This window comes from Talpa europaea (genome assembly GCF_964194135.1).
Source record: "Talpa europaea genome assembly, chromosome: 5".
Classification (NCBI taxonomy): Eukaryota; Metazoa; Chordata; class Mammalia; order Eulipotyphla; family Talpidae; genus Talpa; species Talpa europaea.
The window spans coordinates 47161080-47186010 of record NC_140071.1 but is presented as its reverse complement, the minus strand read 5'-3'; the positions used below and the strand labels follow the sequence as shown (position 1 = coordinate 47186010).

The following is a 24931-nucleotide window of genomic DNA, read 5'->3' as shown; positions in this document are numbered from 1 at the left end:
CTCCCCGCTCTGGCTCTGGTGAATTCTCTCACCCTCCCGTGCCTCTGACTGTACCCAGTGCTTGTATAAATAAATAAATTAATCTTCAAAAAAAAAAAAAAAAGAATGTTTTCGAAGAAATGGGTTCCCTTAGAAGGTAGTTAGCTTCCTGTCTCTTGAAAATGTCTAAGTTAATGCCAAATGACCATTTAGTCTACAATTTATTTGAATAATTTAATCAGTAATAAAAATAAGGAACCAACTGCTTCCCTCCTTCCTACCTTAATTTACTACTGTTAACAATATACAACAACATTCATTTGAAAGTACTTTTTACACATAAAAAAATTGCATGGTAATAGATAAGCAGCTCACATATATCATGATTTTTGACTTTTACATTGCAAATCATTTGACTCCTCTCACTTTTTTGATATCAAAGTCAAAGTTGTATTTCCTCATTACCAACTCAACTTTGTTTATTCAACAAATACTTTAATACTTTTTGCCATCTAATCAGTATCAGGTGTCATGCACTCAGCTTAGGAAATTGCTAATTTTTTTTTTTTAATAGAGGCATGTTTTATTTATTTATTTGTTTGTTTGTTTGTTTGTTTTGTTTATACATGCACTGGGTACAGTCAGAAGCGCAGGAGGGTGAGAGAATTCACCAGAGCCAGAGCGGGGAGCAGAGCAGGCAGGGGGACCGAAGTACACTGCTGAGGGGAGCAGCGGGCAGCAGGAGAGGTCTGCGCGCCATGTGGGACCCTCCTCCAGAGGCCGGGGAGCAGCCGGGGATCGAACTGGCGCCGCAGAGGCCGCAGACAGCTTCGCAACCCAGCGCTCAACCGATGCGCCACCGGGGAGGCCCAGGAAATTGCTAAATTAATCATAATGCAGACAAGTTAAAAAGTTCTGGACTTGATTCTCCCTATACACAAGTTTTTTTGTTTTTTGTTTTTTTTTTTAATAGAGGCATGCTTTATTTATTTAGTTTGTTTGTTTGTTTATACATGCACTGGGTACAGTCAGAAGCGCGGGAGGGTGAGAGAATTCACCAGAGCCAGAGCAGGGAGCAGAACAGGCAGAAGGACTGAAGTACACTGCTGAGGGGAGTAGTGGGCGGCAGGAGAGGTCTGCGCGCCATGTGGGACCCTCCTCTGGTGGCCGGGGAGCAGCCGGGGATTGAACTGGCGCCGCAGAGGCCGCGGGCAGCTTCGCAACCCAGCGCTCAACCACTGCGCCACCGGGGAGGCCCTCCCTATACACAAGTTTCATGTTCTCAACCTATCCCATGCTCAAAGGCAAACTTTCTACTACTGCATCCAAGGAAGCCTCCATTTTCCCTCTTCCCCTTACTCCCAATTACCTGAGGGACGCATGGGCAACATGTCCAGCTGTTGCTTCTTCCCAGCCCTGCCCTCAACTCCAGGTGCCCTGAGGCAGCAGCAATTTGGAAGCAGGAGGATGAAGACTGCCTGTCTGGAAGGAAGAACACGATTACCATATGGAAGGAGAAAGAAATTCAAACCAGGATATTACACTGGCAAAATGGACTCTGGGGATTTCAAAGCAGAAGACTAAAAAAGAGAAAAAAAGTGGTGGGGTTTTGTTTGTTTTTACAAAGGTTGCTGAAGACAGGGGACCCCTTCAAAACCAGGATACAGAAAAATAGCAAAGTAACTCTAGAGTCCAGGAATTCAACCGGGGGAGATGCTTTTGTGTACTCAGGTTTTAGGCAACCAATGTCTAAGGGAATTTGTAAAACTTTGGTTACTCCAGTAAAGCTATTTATTAATAGGACACTGAGGGAGGGAGGGATGAAATTATTACTGATACTTTATTTTTTTCTTACTGTGATATATATACAAGAGGAATATATATACCATTTATATATACCATTTAAAGAATAAGAAAAACACCTGTGTTTCTCTCAAATGAACAATGTTTTTTCCTTTACTCCTTTACCTCCAACTCCTGGAACATCCCTAAACAATTAAAGTAGATTAAGCTGGAGGCGCCAGTCTCAAGAGTGGTATAATTTCCTTAAATTGCAGAATGCCCCCTGTGCCTATGCTCTAACTCCAACACCATTCTTACTTGACTTCTAAGGAATGCTTAAATTATTTAATCAGATTAAGATAGTCTTTCTATACTAAAATTAAAGTGTTTAAAATAGAGGAGTTAGCATATTATTTTAAATCTACTCAGGTAAATGTAACTGAGAGCAGCTAATTTCCTATTTTATACAAGACAAAGATTTGAAAGAGAAGGTCCTATGATGACAAGATGTCAGGGAGAAAAGCAAGCCACAAGGTCCCCCAAACTTCACATACTTGACCGATTTCCCCTGCCCTTGAACTCTTTGTCTTCATCCATACATGAGAGAGGTTAAGGACAGAGATACTTTCTGGTCAGTGTATATGTGCTCATTTGAACAGCTGCCAGACCGCCATCCTTTACATTCTCCCATGTGGTCATAAGCACCTTGCATTGCCTTGGCAACTGAATAAATAAGCTGTTACTACCCACAGTCACTCCTAAGTATTTGTCTAGTCTTATTGCTAACTTTAGATTTCATTTAGTATTAGTTCCTTGTATAATCAATCCAACCAAAATTTACTGAGTGTATCCTATAGAATATGTCAAAATTGACTATTTTCTAATTTATGCTTTCTAGTTAAATCCCTGAGATAACAATACTTAATTGGATGATATATAAACCCCATGGCACTAATAAGTTGAGGACAGGGATGACACTTCTTTATACAGTCATATTTGTGTATGGAAAGGTAAATTCTTGAATGCTATAGTCTTCCCTTCCTACTCTGAAAAATAAGTCCCATGCAGCCCCAACCCATCACCCAGGTTCTCTTACTAGAAGGGTAGGGATGTTGTCAGTGGCAAACTGTTAACAGAATGCTAACACTCTGTGTTTGCCTTTCACCCCCTGAACACAATGCTGACCAGGCTCAGAATCAGACCTCCCTCCCCCCTGCTCCCAGAAAAAAGGACAAAACCTTTAAGGGAAGTATATTAGACAAAGACCAAGCCAGGTCTCTATAAATAACATATTTTTTTACTTTTCCCACCCTAGTCAGTCATGTAACATTATATAACATTATTAGAAATGGTTAGCCTTGGAAAAGAACTTGAGATATTTTGAGGAAATAGAAGCTCACAGCTGCTAAGTGACCAGACCAAGATCACACAGGTAATGACTGACCAAGGATTACAACAATCTTTTTCAAATGTGCTGCATTTCTTCATGGTCCCCCAACTATAGCAGAGTAGATAAAGGACAAGGATTACTCTTCTGTAACAAAAAGGAAAAATTCTATCTTCCTGAGAAGCAGCAATTTTATAATATATAACCAAAGCAACCACTACCAGAACCATAAGGTCCTGCCTTGCAGTTCTACCTAAGGAGAAAATTCTCATCATAATGCTTCAAATATGAATTGTCTTGTGGCACACAAACAGTTCTCAGAGAAGCCACTGGGTTTAAAATGAAAATGAAGCTCTTAAGTCTTCAACAGGGAAATCTAAGATAGCTGGTTTCCTGGCAAGTAGGTGTTCTTCCCTCTTTTGTGAGAAACAATCCAGTCACTGGAGTTCCTAAGAGTGGCATATTAACTCTTCCAAGATAACAGAGCATCATTTACTAAATTACCTTTTTAAAGACACTATGTGGTACCCTAGTTCTTTGGAAAAGGTAATTAGCCTCCCACAGGTGACTAGTTTACTCCAAGTGCCCACTGTGTTCACTGCAGTATGAGAATGGTCTCTTTTTGTTGTCAAAAGTAATCAATTTTTCATCTTAATAATCATGTAAGCTCTTTAATATATTTTAAGAGAGGACATTTTTAAGTCCCCTAAATAACAGAAAAGTGTAGTAAACTAGAGCTCAAATTAGACTCAATAAACATCTATTGAACACCTACTATGTGTCACAGTCTATGCTAGATATGGGGCGGTTACATTGTTTTATCTATTTGAAATATCAGTGATATTATAACATTATATTAGATTATGAATGACTATTAATGTAAGTATGGCATATGATCCACCATGGCTTGTCCTGCCTGGTCTTTAGCGAATTGAATCTTGTCAATGGCTCCAAAATTAGGAGAACTTAGTAACAGATAATCTAGTAATGATACAGGCAAACATACCAAATATACCTTATTGATCTGAAAATAAAACCTACAAGGAAAGGTCAAAAGAATTTTAATAAGTAGTAAAGAAAATCCTACAGGATAACCTTGATATCCTATAATGGCTAGTTCCTTCAGAAAGACTTGCCCAGAATTCCATCCCCAATGCTCTCCTGTTTCTTTTGAGTTCCTGCTACATTTCCAACATGGGGCAGATACTTAGCACTTGATGAAAAGATTACAAATTGTCTAGTTCATTTTTATTTTAAATATATATTTATCTTGTCTCCCAAATTACATGGTAAGTTCCTCAAAAGTGTAGGTATTATCAATGTCTCTGGTACCCCAACCTCACTGACTTGCCAGTAAGCACACACAAAACAAATGGCTTTCTTTTTTTTTAAGATTTATTTATTTATTTATTTATTTATTTATTTATACAAGCACTGGGTACAGTCAGAAGCACGGGAGGGTGAGAGAATTCACCAGAGCCAGAGCGACGAAGTACACTGCTGAGGGGAGCAGCGGGCGGCAGGAGAGGTCTGCGCGCCATGTGGGACCCTCCTCCAGTGGCCGGGGAGCAGCCGGAGATCGAACCGGCGCCGCAGAGGCTCCGGGCAGCTTCGCAACCCGGCGCTCAACCGCTGCGCCACCAGGGAGGCCCAAAAACAAATGGTTTTCATACTTATGTCAACAACCATGTTAAAAAGGGAAATGTGTGTTTACCACAGAAAAATAAGATGTGGCAGAGATATTTTCTACTCACCCAATATCCATGTTTCCCTACATTTGCCAGCCCTTTCAATCAGGAGAAGCCATATAATTATGTAACTAGTTCTTACTTATTGAACCATGAGCAGAAGTTTCTAGGCTAGAGGATTAGCGCTAATTCACAACCTTCCAGTTCTCTTTTCCCTTCCCCAAAGATGATGGAAAGCCATAAGGCAGCCAAGCTACAAGCTGAAAACAGATTGGCTCAATGAGTCACCACAAAAGAAGGAGCTAGAGGGCCTCCCTGGTGGTGCAATAGGTTAAGCACAGCCCTGTGAAGCTATCCACAGCCTCTGCAGCATGAGTTCAATCCCCGGCCAGTCAGGGAGATACCCACATGGCACAGCAGATCTCATCTGTCTCACTCACTGCTCCCTCAGCAGTGTATTTCAGTCAGTCTGCCTGTTCTGCTCCCCACTTTGTCTCTGGTGAATTCTCTCACCCCACCCCCACCCCCCAGCACCTCTGGCCTGTATACATAAATACAGTTCTTGTATGCATAAATAAATCAATCTTAAAAAAGAGGGAGCTAGAAAATCACCTCACTCACTATAGGATATTTGTGACCAAATGTAGTGCAGGCAGGCAGCAGGCAGAGTAGGTAAAGGAGCGTCCTGGAGCCCTTAGTAGCTTTTTCAGGCTTTTATGATCTTTCTATGCCACTTGTACTGTGGCAACCAGGGAGAGGCCATGCAGAGTGACCCGGAGTGGTTGGGGGCAGGAGCGTCCAGGAGGCTGGCAGTCCTCTGGGCCCCAAGCAAATCTTTACTCTCTCTGGGCTGTGCAGCGTTGTCTCGGGGTCTCTTCCTCTTGTAGCCGTTCTCCACCTCATTCTGCCACATATGGTCCTCTCCCACACCTCCCTTATATGCTCAGTCTGTCAGCTCAGATGTGCCCATTTACACACACCCACATACACTCCAGGTGTCCACTATCAGGCATGCCTGCCTACACTCCCAAGCACCTCCTGATTCAAGGCCACAGGTGATAGCCACAAAGGCTAATGATGCAAAAGCCTGAGCATCTCATTTACACCAAGAAATAAACCTGTTTAAGTCAGAGATATGAAGCTTATCTAGTAGCATAGCATAGCCTAATGTTATTTTGACTAATAGAAACATTAGTAAAAGACTAAAAACAAAAAAACATTTCAGTGCTCAGACATGCGATGTAAAGTCCTAAAGGAGGCAAGACTACAGAAGAACAGAAGGCAGGCTAGGCTCAATAAACCACTTAGGCCAACACCTGAGATCTGTCCTGTGTTTACCCAGAATCTGCAAGTATATTTGGCAGGGAAGTGAAAAGGAGACAACCATGATCAGGGAATTTGAATGATTCAAAAATCTCTTCCAAAGCTAAGATTGTATTAGTCGATGATAGACAGGATTTCTAATATGTGGAGGATAGAAAAATGACAAATAGCTTACCCTGAGTTGTGGAGGATAGAAAAATGACAAATAGCTTACCCTGAGTTGTGACTATTTAATACCATACAGAAACATTAAATGACCCTCCCCTTAAAATCTTGCAGGAAAAGACAAGCAACACCTGGAAGAATTGTTCCTGGTTCCACATATAAGCTATTCACTTGGAGTGTCTGTGGGAGGCAAGCCCAGGAACTTCCCCTACAACCTTCTCATACCACCTCCCCTAGCAAAGCTTCAATAGGAAACACACTTGAAGCACAAAGGTATTCAAGGATCCTTTCTACATCTACAATGCCACTCTCCCTCAAAGTACTCCCAGGACTAGCTTCCAAGTTTCTTACCACCTCAGCCCAGAGCTCATTTCACAAGGAGACAACTCCACTGATAAAGAGGCCTCACACATCAAAGAAACGTCACAGTGGTACACAAGAACTATCTTGAATTAATCTCTATTGAGGGTAAAGTTCAGGAGGAAAGGAGTGTTTCTAAATTCCTGAAACCATGTTTTATTTTAATCCAGCTATCACATCCCATCATAATTTCATGTCTTTTTTTACATTATAAGAGTGGATTGTTAAACTGCTAAGTGAGGAAAATTATTTCACTTTCTCCCTGTAAATATTTGAAGTATAAGAGCAACATCTACATTTCACACACACGATAGTGTTGCTGAAAGATCTTAAGACCTCACTTTAAAAATGATTTCTGCCACATACTTACCAGGTGTGTGACCTTGAGCAAGTTATTTAGCCTCTTTAAGTCTTAGTTTCCTCATTTGTAGAACAGGGATTACAAGATTTACTTCATGAAGGTGCCACAATTTAAGTGAAATTATGTGCTCTGCAAACTAAAATATGGGGTTCAAAAGTAAATGTCTGGAAATTCTGACAAATGCGATTTCAGAAATCAGGAGTATGTAACAGGCAGGCTAGGCTACTCATGAGATAATAAAATAAGGGAGGCAAAAAGAGACTAGTTCAGTTTCAGCGAACTGATTCAGGATTTTGTAATTTTACTTTAATTTCAGAATATCTATATTTTGTGTTTTACAACCTAGTATTATATTTTTAATTCCATAAGCATCACATATAATGTTTTCAGTGCTAAGGACTTTCAGAGTTTTTAATCTGACCTTGAGTTTAACTTAAATAGATTCAATAAGGACTCTAAGTAAAAGCATATAAAGTCCAGTGACATTTTAATGAAAGATATCAAGAATATATACTATATGTCATGTGGGTTAATTATATGTTTCCAAGTACTTGTGAATTAATCCAACTCAGGAGGAAGAGAGGTTGTGGTAGCATAAGCAACTGCAACAAGTGTATCTCAACTCCAGTGTGGCTTTCAAGATAGAAACTTGGGTATATGGAATATTTTCATGTGAATGGAAGATGCAGCTTAAATGCACAAAGAACTACGCCTCTTAAAGAGGATGACATCATCAAAATCAAAAGAGGGCCCTCTGTGTATCTCAAGCCTGAAATTCCTAAAAAGCATTCTCTAGTAAATCTTACAAAACCATGTCTTGTTTTGATAGAGCATGCTTGAGGAAAAGCGAAAGGCATTGTTCTGTTTGTCTCTGTAATGACCAAATGCTAAACAGGCCATGGTTCCGATACCAAAAGCTCTGCACTGATGAGAGTTAGCAGAAGTCAAGCAGGGGGTGCCCCCCTTTGTTGCTAGTTTGATTTTTAAAATGAATCATAATTTCTGCATTGGATATGAAGATGGGTTTACAGCTATTAGCCATCATATTAATAATTTAGAAAATACATGCCCAATCACTTGTGTTCTTTCAATTCCCTATGAACACAGCTGCAACCCACATTATAAGCGAGGGTGAATGGATATTTTTCAGATGAGATATTTGGGTTGAATTATTAGGGTAGCCTGTACTACAAAATTACTAATAAACATTGCTTCTGGCTCAATTTAGCCTGAACTCGGTGAACCTAGCCAATGGTGACAAATCAAAAACTCTGAAATGCCCGATGAATGAATCTAACTAATCAAGGAACCCTGTAGGAAGTAGATGCCAGGATTAATGAGCCAGTGGTTTCACCATGCCATGCTGTTATTTCTTCACATAAATGCCCTCAGATGAGATTACCTTTATGTCATGAAAAGGAGAAAAGGAAGGTTAAGTTCTTTTAACTGACAGGTTAACTACTGCCATTACTAGAAGACATCTTTGTGGGCTAGGTTTTTCCTTTACACTAAAAATTAAAATGTAAATTCTGCATTACAAATAAAAAACATTTTTATTTTGGGGGCAAACAGATACTGAGGACATCAATAGTAAATTGTCCCAAAGTTATAATTTCTTCTGTATTTTCCATTCACATTTACCTTCATTTACCCAAATTGCCCTGCATTCTAGTCTGTATTCCATATCTAACGTCATCTTTAGCAGGCTGAATTCCCATAGCCTATTTCTTCCACTATCAATGGAAGGTAAACTAAGCATAACATCATTACTATGCCATCAATTGTATGCCAAGTGTGATACTTAGAACCAATATTGAGGAGAAAATAGATACAAGGATGAATATGTATGTTCAAATAAACCAATCATAGAGTTATTGCGTAATGAACTTTGACTTTTTCTAGCAGCATGTGGTTATAGTATTCAGTGCCAAACAGGCTACTCAGCTAAAAGTACAATTCATTAGAGGCAGGACACCTAGCATGTTGTACTTATCTACCTTGTGTTCTGATATTATTCATCATTATTAGCTTTATTCTCTTATTAAGTTCAGTCAGTTAATACTATAACAATGTTGATTAGAAATATTGCTGATAAGGAGTGAAAATAATAAGCATTATTCTAGTGTTAGTTTTTACCTCCCTCAAAAATCTTTGTCACACTCATGACAGATTCTTATTCTCTGGTTTTTAATCTTTGCTACATTGTCAACCTTAACAATTTAGGCAGGTTGCTTCCGGGTATGCTAATGGAACAGATAACACTGAAATGTTCAGGATTCTTAATTCAAAAATCTATTGCCATAGAAACAAATATTATTCCAGAGTCAGGTCAAGTGAAAAACTCTGTACACTTTCATTATAATATTGATAAATAACCACTATATTATGAAATATAAGTGTCTTTGAAAGCATCTATCACTTCAGTTGATTTGTAACTTCTCATCAGTGATCTGAGTTAGCCCATTTTTTTTCAAGTGAAAGATCCCATTTCCCTTGCCTTTGAGAAATACAATTTTTAAAGATTCCATTTAGCATCCTTTATTGCATTCCTACATCATAAAGTTATGCTTTATAGCAGCATAAAAAAGCTATAAAATTAGCATCCTTGTAAACAACCTTCCATGCTCACTGGTGAAGCAATCTGTGATTTGTACTGATTTCTTAAATGTGACTTCAGATTACTGTATTCACAATTTCAAGTTTTAAAAAAAGAGCACTAACTCAAGGCAAGGGAGAAAATGATGAAGTATAAAAACAAGGAAGGCTTTCTTACCCACTAATATTTTAAAAATTTAGTTATTGTTGTTGCTAAATTCTAGGGTGAGGTCTGAAATACACAACTGTTCTACGTTTATACAAAATCCCAATGAGCAAGTTTTTCTATTCTCACTTTAATAATTTAACATTATATCAAATATATCTTCAGGAAATGTAGACTTGAAATATTCTAGGACCCCCCCAACCACCAATTTTACCTCTAATTAAAATTTCTAGGGTAACATGATCATATGATTTTTTCCTTATTATAGAAATCCTGCCTTTTTGTCTTCACCTGCGAGGAGATTCCATTGTGTTCTCTTAATTAACAATTACAAGAGTTCCTAAAATTCACCTGTGGCCCAGCGGTACAAAACGGTGTTCCAGGACAATGTTGTTTTTCAGGGTTTCCACTCTGCGGCAACCAAATGAGAAACCCTCCCAGGGAAAAACAGGGGTGACTTCCCAATGCCTATAATGACCTTTCAATTTCAAACCACAAGCTAGATTTTGGTTAGCCTTCCAAAGGAAGTCCGTGATTCCTTTGGCACAGTCGCCTCCAAGTTTAAAAGGCACTCGGAACCTTCCCATCAGACTACCGAAGAAGCAGAAATGGAACTACTAGTTTGGGGAAAGCCACTGGCACGTGGCGAAATTCGAGGTTTCCTCGCATCAAGTGTGGACTCTGAGAAAACCAGAACAACTGCGCGCGGGAAAGCGCGAGAAGCACCGACCCCAAACCAGACCGCCCGGGATGCTCCTCGGACTGGGGGGTTTGCCCCCAACCCGGCGGCCCGGGGTATCTGAGATCAAGACTCTCTGCCGACACAAAGAGGCCGGGTCGCCCCTTTCGCAGGGCCCACGGCCGCAAGAGGTCTCAGGGGGGCGAGAGCGCCTGGGGCGTTCACGTTCACGGCCGTACCTGGGGCCAGACGCGGCTCCGGACCACCCCGGGGGCTTGGGGGGCGGGGGGCAGAGTTCACAGTCCCCACGCGTTCTTCACCGCGGTCCTCCCAGCGTGGTCTTCCTCCTGCCCAAGGTCTCCCTCATCGCATGCACGTACCCGGGCGAGGGCCGCCCCGCAAGCGTTTGTCTGAGGGAAAACGTTTACCCGAGAAGCTTACAGAGGCTCGGCTCCGCGCTAAGCACCCGCAGCGGCCGCCCAAAGTCGGCCTCGGCCTCGGAGCCCCGGGCCTGCCCAAAGCATCGCGAGGCCTGGCGCTCGCGCTCGCGTGAGGCTGAGGAGCCCGGGCCGGGCCCTCTCACTTCCGGCCTGCGCGGCCTACTCCAGGCCGGGCCTTCCTGGGTCCTGCGCTTTGGTGGGCCGTGTGCCTGCGCTGCCGTGCGACGCGGACGCTGACCCCGAGCCTGCTGAGGGACTGACCTGTCCCCCACGCGGGGATCCGGCCAGGTGGCTGCCAGTGGAGCCGCTCCAGGACGGCTGTCTTCCTTTCCCTGCGGGGCGCCCCTCCCGCCCGCCGAAGTCACACCAAAACCCATCATTCTCCATATCACATACTGAAAATGATTTTATTTTATCCATTTACATTTAAGTTGATATAAACTTGTCCGGAAAAGTCAAATAATATGCTTTATATTAGCTCAAACATTTATTAAGAAAACCAAATTCCATAAATAAGCACAGACAATAAGTTAAAACATATCACAAATTGACCAGTATGTAACAAGAGTGCTTTATCTACACAAAACATCCTATTTCACATGTTTGTTCATTCTTCAAAAGCGCTTCTGTTCTCTGGGTTTGAATTTGACCAGCACATGCAGAAAGAGCTGATTGTGTTTCTCTGTACAAAGTTGCAGGGTTGTAGATGTCCCCGTGCGCCCAGCGGTGGCCGGCAGGGGCCGAGGGGCACGAGGGACCACAGGACGACCACAGAACAACCAAGGGCGCAGAGCAGCCAGGAGAGAGAAACGGAAAAGGAAGCAAACAAACCCGTCCTGAAGGATCCAGAAAAGAGAGGTGGCTTTTGCTTTTACAAAGGGAAACTTTCCTTACATTTTTATTTTAGTCTTCCTCAAAGACCTATCAAAATGGGTAAATCACCTCTTCTTCATGACATGACTGCTGTACTCTCCAGTCACCCAATGCACTGGCATGTTCCTCCTGAGAAGCCTTCCCTTCGGTACCTGCACAACCCGTAGTTGTGCATAAGGAAACAAAAATAAGAGAAAATAAAAGCTCTGTTTGGCAAGCCGATAGAGGGCTGCATGGATATGACCGGCGTGGAAGGGGCAAAGGTAAGGCGGTGGGAGAGGAAAGAAAGAATTCAGAGAAACAATTCAAGGATAAATCAAATTACTCTATCAGTTGGACCCTCGGATAAGGTGGTTGGTAACCTGTTACCTCCTTTAAGACAAAAATCCCTAACATTGTGCTGTCCCTTGAACACGTCCGTGTGTGACCTAGGTGCACTGTGTGTGTGGATGTGCGCGCGTGTGTGTAGTGTCTGAGTGAGCGAGAGTGCGGAGTGTGTGTGTTTCTGCCCACAAACCAGTCCATTGGTGTCTGATTTCAGATCCTGAGTCGACTCCCTGGTAAGTAAAATGGCGGGAAGGATGCTTTTTGCAGAGTGCGGGAGGAGGGCTGGGAGGTGCGGGAGAGAAGGGACCGAGGGCGGCGCGGGCTCGGGGTCGGGCCGTCGGCGTCGTGAGGAAGGTGTGCGCGGGAAGACCGCCAGCCAAGGCCGCGGGACGGCGCCGGCGCTCAGTGTGCGCGCCGGGGGGCCGGAGAAAGCGGGAAGGGACGGGGTGAAGCGCCAGAGACAGGACCGAGGGAGGGTGAGAAGAGATGAGGAGTTTGGGGGGGGGCGGGGTTGGGGAGCTGAGGAATTCGGGGACCCGGGCGAGCGAAATCAGGCGGAGGGGCGGGCTGGGGCTCGGGTTAGCCCGAGCAAGTGGAGGAGGGAGGGGAGGACCGAGCGAAACGAGGCGGAGGCCAAGTCCCGACGGGGTTAGGGCGCCGGGGCCGGGTGGGGGCAGAGCGCCCCGCTAGGGGCCCGAGCGGGGAGCTGGGGCCAGGGGCGCGCGGGCCGGGCCTGGGACGGCCCTGGGGGCGGCGCCGGGGACGGAGCGGGCGGGGCGCGGCGGCATTAAGTGAAGCTCATGGAGACTGTGTGCTCTAGCGCCTTGCGGCGGAGGGAGGCGATGCTCGTGCCCCGCCACACGTCGCTGCTGTCCGGGGAGCTGCAGAGCTGGGGCGAGCCCGAGACGTTGCTGGGGCCGGGGAGGGAGGCGGGCACCATGCCGGGGAAGGCGGGCTGGTAGAGGTGCGACTGCAGCCCCGCGCCGTTGGAGCCGGCCAGGCTGTTGGACAGGCCCATGGAGTTGGGCGGCGGCCCGGCCGCCAGGCTGCACTGGGACAGCGACTGCGCCATGGCTTGCTGCCGGCCCAGCGCCGGCGGCAGCGGCAGCTGGGACACGCCCGGCATGGCGGCCGCCGCCCAGCGGGTGTCGTTGGCGTGGAAAGAGCACAGGCTGTCGCCCATGGCGGCGGCTGCAGCGGCGGCGGCCGACGGGAACTGAGGCAGGCCTGGCGTGGGCAGCAGCGTGCCGGGCGCGCGGAACACGTTGGTGGTCTTCTTGCGCTTCTTCCACTTAGCGCGCCGGTTCTGGAACCAGACCTGCAGCGGGAGGGCCGGGAGGGGCGACAGAGCAAGCGCGGTTAGCGAGCCCGGCGGCCTCGCGGGGCAGGGGCTGCGGCCCGAAACCCGCGCGACGTGCACCCACCGAGCCTCGGGCCGAACGCGCGCCGTCGGCCCCGACCACCCCCGCGCCCAGCCGGGGACAGAGTTTCTCCACCTGCTCGAGCCCGCTTGGCGTCCCTACTACCACCACCGCGGACTTGCGGGCCCTGAGAGGTCGTGCCTCAGAGCGACGACACCAGTGCCAACGTACCAGCGTGTGCAGTGTTCACCACGCCCCTGCACGCTGGCACACTCTGTGCGCTGCGTAGATGCACAGGTCTCTGCAGGCAGGCAGGTGTCAAGGTTGCATCCACAGGTGTACAAATGAAGATAAACATGAGTACCTAGGTGGCTTAATAACGTGCCTTATATCACTGATGGGGTATAGAAGTTTCAGAAACGCTGAACATTTGGAAATTGATGGAGGGCCCAAGATGACACCGCCAGCTGAAAATCGAAAGACAAAGGAAAACCCCTAACGCCCCGATGACAGAGGGGATAGGTTAACAGAGTGATCCGTGGGGGAAACCAAGCGCCACCGAGCCACAAGGCTGCTTGGGTCACCACAGTGACTTCTGACTCCTCAGATGGGTACCCCGCCATCAATTTCGGTGCTTCATTCTCAAGCCCCTCTAAGGGGCATCTTTGTCTGGTCTGTGTAGGTGTGCTGGAACCTACTGCTAGAGGCCTGAGCCCTAGGGCCTTCCAGTGAATTCTTTTCAGGAACTTACTAAGGACCCCACAAACAAGGCCTCCAATTCTCTCAACTCCTCTGTGCCATCTAAACTAAAAGCAAATTTTCTGACTGCTACAAATTAAAGGTCAAGTCTAAAGCTCACACTAGTTATGAATCAAATTTAATTTTGCTTAGACAAGTCCAAATGACTTTTAGAAGGAAATATTTGATGAAAATAAGCCTCCTGTTTTGTTCTTTTTTAACAGTGGCTCTGGAACTTCAGACTTTACAGGGCAAATTTGCCTGTGGATGTCAAATTTACTACCACAGGGGAGAGAAGAATCCGTTCTGAGCAATATTAAGTAAGCTTCCTAACCAGAATAACCTGCCACCTCCCCATATTTGAATTTGATTGAAAAAAAAATTTGCCAGCATGCCTACTTGTAGTTTAACACAGCTCAGGTACTTTTAAGTTTCCTCTTAGAATTTGGGTAATGCAACCTAACCATCTATTCATGGTCAAAAGGTTATTCACCCATTAATCCAAGGTATTTAGTGTTTATTCTGCAAGTTAGAGTATCTTTAGTATGGATTTAGGGTTCTTAGAAAGCTAACTGTGCACACGGGCTGTACACACCCGTGTAAGTGAAGACACAACCTATCTATGCTTCCGGGTGTGAAGGGAGTCGCAGTCTTAGAATTCTTGCCAGCCTTTGGGCAGGCCCTCATCCCTTCTACCATACCCGCATAATCCCGCACCACTTTATCTTTCTTTGGTTTCTACACCATTTCTCCTGTTTCTGTCTACTTGAGTCTCCAGGTTGGGTAAAGAAACCGGGTTCCTTCCGTACTAAAGCCCCTGAGCTGGTGTGGCTGCGGATGAAATGAGGCAGTAGTGCTCTTGAATAGTGAGTGGAATCAATGCAGCCGGCGAGAACTGAGCTGTTAGCGGCCTTAGACAGAGTAACCCACAGGAGCTCAGGAAAGCTCTGCGAAAACCTGTGTGTACAGAGCGCTTTGCATGACCCACCCACCGCTGGATTGCAGGGGATGTAGCCCCAATGGGGCCATAGACAAGGTCAGTGTCTGAATCTAAACGGTCCCCACACCTCACACGTTGCACCCAGGTAAATGCTGAAAGATATTTATAAACGAAAGGCCAATATCTAACACCTTGCAAGAGTCAGGGAATCCCAAAATTTCGGAATGTTTGGGGTGGCAGCAGGGAGGAGGGTAGCGGAGGGAGTGGGGAGAGAAACAAGGAAAAAGGCATGGGGGATGGGGGAGAGAATGGCCCTGTAGAGTTTCAGTAGAAAATACACCGCCCAGAAAGGTTTCTGAAATTTAGGATCCGCTCAGGCACAGGCGGAAAAGAACAGCTGTTAAAGAACTAAATAGTAAAGGAATAATCGAAAAATCGTGCTCAATTATGTTTGAGGGTTAGTAGTCAAATGACGGCTACAAAGATTTTTTATGTTTCATGGCTTACTGGGATTGGGGGGAAAAATCTGCATGGGATCTGAGCACCTCCGTTCCAAGCTATGATGCATATGTTTTTAAAATGTGAATGTTTCCACTTGAAAACTAGAGCATGACGGATTAAAATGCAGGTAAAACCTAAGGGAGATTTTGAGAATGCACAGATGACAACTCCAGGAAATATATTAACCGCAGCCACTGGCCAACTTTGTACTCAGTTTGAAATGCAGCTCTTCTCAGAAAATGCTTAATACAACAGTGAGAATCTAATGGAGGTTGGAATTTAAAAATCCACTTTCATGATATCTGCTGTTACAGTAATATAGACATACTGTAAATGTATTTTAAAATATATAGCCCGTTTAATTCTCCACCTATAAATGGCTCAGAAATAGAGAAAGAGAGGGAGAAAGAGCCAATATTACTTTTCCCTCCTTGAAGCAAACGCCTTATGAAGATCTCATTGGAATCCAGCAAATGATTAATGTGAAGATTTGGGAGGAAATCTGGGGAGCTATATTAAAGCCTAGATCTCAGGTTCATTTCGATCAGCCAGCCGTGAACTCTGGGCCGAATTCATTACACTTTAATAGTGCTGGGAGAGGAAGAAAATGCAATTTCTCATTCCATTAGAAAACTAGAAAATACTCTCAGCTTGTCCCCCTATTAAGATGTGGCAGGTGACAGGGCCATTCTGGGGGACACGGTCAATGGAATTACAGCACATTATTTTTGTTCGTATAAAATATTGAAAGGCAAGCCTGACTGTGCAGAAGTTATTTCACTGATTTGGTTTTTATGTAAATAAAATATTGAAAGTTAATTAATCCGTGCTAGAGACTAATGATTATGCTTATTATATTGCATTTGATCGCGTAATTTGCATGATTCTCGCATTGCTGCTTAATAAGCCATTCCAGGTTATAAATAATTCTGAAATTGGTTTCTAATAATGGCATGCTATAAAAGGAATGGTTTTATTACACTAGCCAGAAAAAGGGAGTGATATCAGACATGGAATTGGCCTTCTTGTGAGAAGAGGTGTTTTAACAAATACTTAAAAGTGTGGTATACACCAGATATAGATTAAAAAACAAATAGGTTGTATTATTTAGTCTGGAATCAAAAAGCTTCTCTAAAAACATATAATTGCAATAAATTGAATGTTTAGATCATTTTTAATCAGTGCAGTGGCCCACATACTGCAAGGAATGTGTGGCAATCTGTTAACTATAAAGAAAACTATGAAGTACTCATCATATAAGAACATAAACCAATTACTATTTAATTTGAATTTGGTCAAGGAGCAACGGTACAGTGAATTGTGAAGTAAATACATTTTCCATAAATTATTTTTGCATTACATTACATAATGTTAATCATTTTGAAATGTTAATTAAGAAGGTTATGTTGATCTGATTACTTTTTAAACTATGGAACATTATTTTTAAAAATATTGAAATTGCCATTCTATTAAATTATTCCTATCAGCAGCCTCAAGCTATTATCTCTGGTTGAACATTATGCTAGAACAATTAAAGTAGTTTGTCTTTTTCTTCCCGAATATTCTTTTGTGTACTTTTTGAAAATAAGTGTTTCTATTACATAGTTTATATTTTATTTCATTTACAGCTTTTTCTATTAAAAGAATCACTGCCATTAACCTTCGCAAGACCTAATAAAGTTTAATAGACCTCGTTTTCTTTTTTCATAAAATCAGTTGTCCAATTATATTTTATTTGTGATTCCAAGTTCTATTTTATCTTAAACTAATCACCAGTATGTCTAGTTTAAACAAGATAATTTACTACTTGAAACAAAAATAATTAGATGCTATTTTGTTTGAGGGACAAAATAATAAATTTATGATTTTGAGCCTATAAAATTTTAACAAATCACTATTATCATTAGCAGTAATAGAGGCATAAAAATTGTGAAGATTTGAGCTCAACTTTAGATGTAAAAAGAGGTACAGGTGAAAAACAAATTAAAGAGCATAAATAATATATATCTGTTTAATGCTATTAGCACTCTTGTGGTGCTTCATTCCAATGGCCCACTGTCAGGGCTTCCAGAGTTCATTAATGAAACTACCCAGACTTATATTGAATAAAAATGTTCATCTATTGTATGCCCTGAATTTTACCTTATTAATTTGACCACTTGAGTCCCTGATGACTTTCATTTTCTGGCTATTTAAAATAGCAGTGTACACTTATTTTTCTATGTTAGATTATCTTTATAATGCCAAATGGACATGAAAATATTTAACATTATGATCATGGTCACCCCTGTCTCTTATTCTTAGATCCAGTGTAAAATAACTGAGTTCTTTAAACGTAATTGGTAAACGCCGATAGTGCTAAGATTGACTTACAGAAACTACCCAGTTCAAGACAGTAAAGGAAGATTTGCAGCACTTTGGATAGCCCAAGACCAAATGTGCCACTTGGAATTTCACTTTCAGCACTAGTCCATAAAATGTTTGTTATATTGTTTTCATTATTTAAGAAAACAGGGAGAAAATTTGCCATTCAGTTGGCCATTCATTATATTTTTAATCCCTCAATTATCAGAAAAGTTAGAGGTGTGATCTTCTATGTTCTATATAACTTACAAGTTGGAGGATGACTGGACAGGGACATGGGGTCAGTAATGATTTTGTCTACTACCTGTCAATCTTCTGTCCTAAATGTCGTTTCTTAACATCGAATATTTACAATAGAAAACCGTCATTTTTCTGCTTCCTTCGGGGAAAACCAGGACTCCCAGACTGTGGGCCGATGGTTGCGGCCGTCTCTAGCACAGGGGTAGGTAGGCCATCAAAGTTAAAACCCTTCGCAAGCATCAAAGCTAAGAGGATTTTGCTTGAGAGCGGCAGGAAGGTGCTATTCAGCACAATTAAGCTACTCTGTAAAACACTGGTGTGGAGCTTTTTTTTTTTTTTTTTTTTTAAGGCGCCCGTTAAGTTATATTTTCTCCCTTCTCAGGCTTTCTGTATTTTTATTGCGTTCCCCTATTTACCTGAAGCTTAACACAAACTCATGAAAAGGTAATGACATGCCCGTTAATAGAGCGAGCTGGCGTGGAGGTGCGCGCTCGGCTTGGAAGCCCGGGAGGCGCCGAGCTCCCCTTCTCGGCAGGGTGGAGCTGGCAGCCCAGCGGGCGAACAACTCCGGCTTCGCTTGGGAGGAGTTTCGGCGGGGACGTGGCCCTATGGGTCAGAGATGGGTCCCTGTCTGTCCAAAGCGGGGAAGGTGGTGCGCGCTAGTTTCCAACAAGAGACCCTAACCCTTGAACGCAGAGGCAGCCTGAGCACAGCCCAGGATCCCGGCTGGGCGGGAAGGAAAACTACTGCTTCTTTGCCCCACGCACTCTCCCCCCCTCCTCTTCTGCCCCAGCGCCCGGGTGCCGTGTACCTGCACTCGGGACTCGGTCAGCCCGATACGCAGCGCAAGCTCCTCGCGCATGAAGATGTCCGGGTAGTGAGTCTTGGCAAAGCTCCTCTCCAACTCGTTGAGCTGCGCGGGAGTGAACCGCGTCCGGTGGCGCTTCTGTTTCTGCTGGCCCTGCTGCTGGCCGGCTTGGCTGGGGTTCGGGCCGCCTTGGGGTCCCGGCTGCTTGTCCGGGTCCTTTGCGCTCACCGCCAGCGAGGCCGGCGTGGAACCCACCGTGGTGATGTCCTCCCCGGGCAGCAGAGTGGTTCCCTCGACTGGGTCGGCGTTGGGCGCTAGGTCCCCAGGATGGCCCCCGGGGTCGGAACCCCCCACGCCCAGCCTACACTTCACCGCCTCCCGGTGGCCCAGAAGCTCGGCGGCATCTTTCATACCTGAGGAGGGAAGGGGATCGCGGTCACTACTTTCCTGTCGACTCCGAGGGGGATTGTCCTCCCTGTGCGGTTCTCCTTCAGTCCCATCCTCGGCTCCCTCCTCGCCCACGTTCGCCCTATGGAGAAAACTCCCGGGACGCTTAGCTGGGGTCCCCGGGTCTGGACCGCCCGCCTAGAACAGCACATCTCAGCCTCGCCCCTGTCTCCGCGGCGGGCTGGGTCGTCCACAGCGCACGCTCTCGCGCTCCCCACAAAGAAACACTCGCAGTCCCGGCAAAGGAACCCCCCTCGCAGTCCTTTGCACGAACCGCGCCCCTGACGTCCCCAAGAACCCGAGAGCGTGTCCTTGCGCTGGGAAGAAGGGGTGAAAGGAAAATTGAGGGATTCCTGGGTGCTGCCCCACCTGCGCTTAGGCAGCCAGAGAAGGCTCTCCCGCCCTCAGCCGATTCCCTCTCACTTTCGGAAGATGAATAAGTGTCCCAGCCTTCCACCCCCCCGAAATCAACCCAAATCAGCTCCGCCTCCCCCTCAAATCAGAAAAAGTGTTTGGAAAATGGAGTCATATCCATCACCAAAGATTCGCAAACCGGAAACCCAGAACCCAGCCACCTAGACAGCATTAAGAAAACTCAAGTAAACTCTGTCGACCTAACCGTGAATCAAACTTTAGAGAATTCAACTTTTCTTTCCGGAGAAATAAAAGGCGCGTGCGTCTCAGCCATTGGCAACGCCGAGTCCCTTGCAGGCGGGGATGCCTGGGAGGATGAATTTGGCTTTTCTCCTTTCTCAAGGAGCACACTTAGCAAATCCGTTTCCGATTGCAGAGGCTTCTCCTTCATGCCAGATTTTGACAAATTCAATCACACTTAGAGGAGAGCAGGGGGTAGTGGGGAGAGAGAAAAGGGAAAAAAGAGGAGAAAGAAATTCCAAATCAAAGCAAACAGGAAGGAGAGAGAGAAGAAAACACCTCCAAACAAATTATCAAGGCGTAGATCGCCTTGCAAAAAAAAAATAATAATAAGGGGGGGAGGGGGATAAGAAAAAAAAATAAGACAAACAAAAGGTAACACTAACAACATTTCCCAACTCCTTTTTTGGATCTACATATTCCATAGATTTTTTTTTTAAGACGATGTTAAATCAAATTAAACTTTAATGCAGCACAATTACTTTTAAAGAAATTAGTCCATTTAGGGCACATTAAGGTAAAATAAGGAACAAATTGACAATTTCCTGCCCGGGCTTCTCCTGGCTGCCCGGGCGAGAGGCGCGCACTCACCTAGCCTGGCGTCCAGGAGGTCGGCGTGAGACAGCATCGCGCACCGCTCCAGGGCGAAAGCTGTTCCCCCCCAAATTTTAGCGGCTTTAAGTTATTTAAAATAGATATAAGCTATAAGCTATACGATATAGATATATATAGATCACCTAAATGAAAGAAAATTCGGTTTGTGGTTAAAAAGGGGGCTTCTTGCATTATAATGTCCTTTAGAGAGACGGGGAGGTGCTTAACAGTTGAATGAACCCGTGAGCAGCTCGGCGAGGGGACCAATCAGGAGGGCAGCCTGCAAATGTCAGCGCCCGGAGAGTCCCCCACTCCGCCCGCCCGCCCGCCCGCGCCCGCCCGGAGGAGGCGGCGGCGAGCCCTGGCTGCTCCAGCTCGGAGCAGCTGCGGAAGCAGCAGCGGCCGCCTCGGCCTCTCCTCGAGCTCTGGGCCCGGCCTCGGTTAGTTCCTCCTTCCGATTTTCTCCAGGCACACCCTTCCTTCTCCCGGTGCCACGCGGCTCGCTCCGTGGGCGCAGCTCGGTCTCTTTGAGCTAGGATCTGCCCGGGCAGGGGCAGAGCTAGGGCCGGAACAGGGCATGACCCCGGCGCGATCCAAGGGTCGCCCCAGCCAGCGCTGCGGACGAGCTTGGCCTGCGGCTGCCTGGGACGCACCGGTCCCGCGCGCAACAAGGGCACTCCGCGCGGCCTCCAGAGCGAACCTAGACTTCGCTGCCAGCCGGCAGGCTTGTGCGTCGGGACCAAATGCCCTGGGTAGGCCCCCCGGGCCTACCCAACCCCAGCCCCTCCCCAACCCTAGAGGGCAAGACTCCCCGACCCCTGCAGGGCCGGCAGTCGGCTTCCCGGGCCCGTGCGTGGCGAGCATTCGTGAACTCTGCACCCTTGGTGTGAGACTCCGGCTCCTTCGCCCAGCCCACGCTGGCATCCTGGCCCGCAACACACTTTTGGCCAAAGTTTCTAAGTTCAGCGGGCTCCCAACTCCACTTAAGGCTGTAAATAAAGTTAAATGCTCTTTATTTTCCTCTTGAATATGTTAAACTACTTGAACAATTTAAAGTGCCTTGCACAAGTGAAGCGAACCATTTCTAATGTTCTGATTTTTCAGAGCCAGCCAACAACAAAGTTTAGATTAGTAATATATTTCTAACCAGAGTAATTTTCAAGATCATTAGGCATTTATGTAATTAGTGCCAAATCTATAAGCTTTTATTACGATTATTAGAGTAAAATCAGTATAAATTTGTACTAATTTACTACTGTTTAGACTTGGCTGTCAAGCCCAGAGGTTCTTATTGTAAATGATAACTGAGGAAATTAAGTGCAAAATTCTGTACCATTTCTGATCTGCTCCTAAACAATCCGTTTCAATTGTATTTGCAGCAGAACATAATGCCCTTTTAAAGTTATTTGACTTGTATTTTTATTTGCAACACAAGAAAAATGCCCTCTACCCAGGCACAATGAAAACTGATATTTACTACTCTCAACTTGATTAACATTGATTTTTAATTCGAGAGTGATGCAATTAAGATTATTCATTTAGTGCAAATAAAGCTTCCACAAAAGGGTGGCCCTATGAAGTCTGTTTTAAATAATACCAAGCAAATGGCTTTTTTTGTTCGCCGTCCAATTGATTTACACAAAACATTGGAAATGCTGCCTGATAGCAGATGCGAGAGGAATTGTGTGTGTGTGTGTGTGTGTGTGCGTGCGCGCGCGCGCGCGTAGTGTGTGTGTGAGTGTGTGTGTGTCTTCAGCTGTGTATGTGACAGGGACCCAGCAAGGAAAGAGACAAAGGAGGCGGCAAAGCGAACTCGAGGGCAGTTTTGCTTCCTCCTGCTCTCCAGCGGCCTGTTTGCCTCCTCCCATGCACACACAACGTGAGCGCGCGCACACATGCACACACACGTGTGGGTTGAGGGTCTCGGCCGCACCGGGTCTTTCCGAGCTGCGGAGACCGCTTCCCCGGGAGCTCCCGGGCTGGAGGAGCTCAGCGGCCGCCGCGGGCGCTGCCAGTGGCGCGGGTGTGGGACCCGGGCGCCAGCACCGCGGACTCTGGCTTGGCTGGGCCCAGGCGGCAGCCGCGGGTTGGGGGAACCTGAGGGTGTTCGTTCGGCAAGCGCCGCGCGCTCTCAGGAAAGGCTTTTCCTGGGAGGGGATACCTCGAGCTAAAGCAAATACAGTTCCTCCGATAAACGCGTCCCTATCCCCAAACAGAACCCCAAATGTGGAAGGTGTGGTGCTCCGGGCGCGCGCCGCAGGAGGCCAGATTGCGGCCTGGAGCCGGGCGGTTGGCGCCTCCGACTGGCCCACCGCGAGCGCACCTGACTGCCATCTCCCAGGAAACAGCGGAGGGTTTGTGCCCACCTGGGTGGAGCTAGCGGGGTATCCAAGACCGGAACGCAGGGGCAGAGGTGGGGAGCAATGTCAGCGTCGGGAGAGACGGGGCGGGGGGGGCTGGCAGCTCCTCCAAACTGGCAGGTCCGTCGAGGCCGCACAGCCACGGCTCCGCGCCCCTCCTGGAGGGCGGGAGCAGGAGAGGCCGCACTGGGGAAGAAAAGGACGAGGGACGGAGGCCTCGGCTGCACACGTGTGTGCCCGCGGCGCGGGGTCCTCACCCCACAGCCGACCCCAAACAGGCGGCCGCGGGGCAGCGCCCTCCTGCACGCGCTCGCTCGTATATTCTGTTTTGTTGTATCTTTCAGGTCGATAAATAAATGTGTAATAGTTAATGTGAAGACACATTAGAGTAATAACAATGGGACGAAATCAAAGGATGATCCATCTCTGTTAGTAACCGCTGAATAACAATGCCGCGGCGTGATTGATAGCCCGCTTCATTTTATGACTTTTCTATTGGTCTTGATTTTTATAGCAGTATAAACAAACTAAATCATTTCTTCCAAGTCTTCAGAGCATAAGCATGGCGGGGGGGTGGGGGGGAGGTAGGGGGGCAGAAAGGAAAGGAGCGAATAAAGGGAAATCTGAGACTTGGAGGGGGCGACGCGGGGGTGTGGGGGCGCCGAGGTGGGGAGCGCGCGGGCTGGAGCCGGAGCCCGGAGTCCGAGGCGCTGCCGGCGGGCGTGGCGGCGAAACGACAAGAGTCTGCATGTAAAAAGCTCGCCCCGGTGCCCGGTTCCCTCTCGGCAGCTCGTTTTGGCCGACGTCTGAATCCACCTGGGCAGCGCCTGAGATGTATTTACCAGAGTTTTATTCCCCGTCATCTTCCCACGTTCCCGGGGCAGCCGGGAAAGTGCCGGTCAGGCCCGTTGCTGCTGATAATTTAAGGCATTTCCCACATGATCATGGGAACTGAAGTCCCTAACAAGGCGAGGCTTTAGCGCAATGGCCCCCAAATCTTCGGAATGACAAGAATGTCTTCAGAAATCACTTCAAAGCAAAGTAAAAGGATTTTCTATGACGGATCCAGTGATTTTTCCTCAATAAATAGGTTTTAGATTGTTACACACACGTAGAAGTGGAACAAAGGGAACTAGCAGAAAATATATTGGTTGCCCCTAATAAAATTTATTTAGACAGTTTACTTCTCATAAAAAATAGAGATTGAATTTTGTACAAGAGCCTGCCAAGGGGCGATGCACAGGGAAATCATTTTTTCTTTCTCCTTTTCCCCCCTTCTCATTTTTAACGAAGCACAAAGAGCATTTAAAGGCCAGGGAACCCGCTCCCTCTCCCGCAGGAACGCGCGCCCAGACCGAGCCAAAGAACTTTGTAGCTTCGAGAGAAGTGAGCTTCCCGGGTTTTTTAAAAACCCCAAATCTTGATTGCCTATTATTTAAATGACAGGCAGGGCAGCTACAAAATCTGTGTCTTTTCCCCTGCATTGCCATCCAGTTCCAGAGCAAGATTTAGAGATGTGGCGTGGCTGGATGGGGTGAGAGAGCCCCGCAGCCAGTGCCTTAATGAAGGATTTATGCTGATTAGGTTTGTAATTCCGATTTTCTCTCTAATTGTATTTCTGTATTGCCAATCCTTTGTAGAAACTGAGACAGACTAAGAGTTTCAAAAAATGTACCGGGTGCTCAGGAAGAATTGGGTAGTGTACCCCACGTCCTAATTGCCTTTTCCACTTACAGAACCCTCGGTTGTTTATTAAATGTAACTTTCAGCTGCCTGGGTTGTTTGTAAACGGCTCTCTT

General features: G+C 46.0%; 1 protein-coding gene across 1 annotated transcript; it reads right to left on the bottom strand.

Annotated features, from left to right (window-relative positions):
- Positions 1-12793: 12793 nt before the first annotated feature.
- Positions 12794-20806, bottom strand: OTP (orthopedia homeobox; the record flags this gene model as incomplete). The annotated part of the gene is made up of 3 exons (XM_084233178.1): positions 12794-13443; positions 19081-19490; positions 20770-20806. 3 exons carry the CDS (start codon positions 20804-20806, stop codon positions 12913-12915), a joined length of 978 nt encoding a protein of 325 aa, XP_084089304.1. The 3' UTR covers positions 12794-12912.
- Between the last annotated feature and the right edge of the window lie 4125 nt (positions 20807-24931).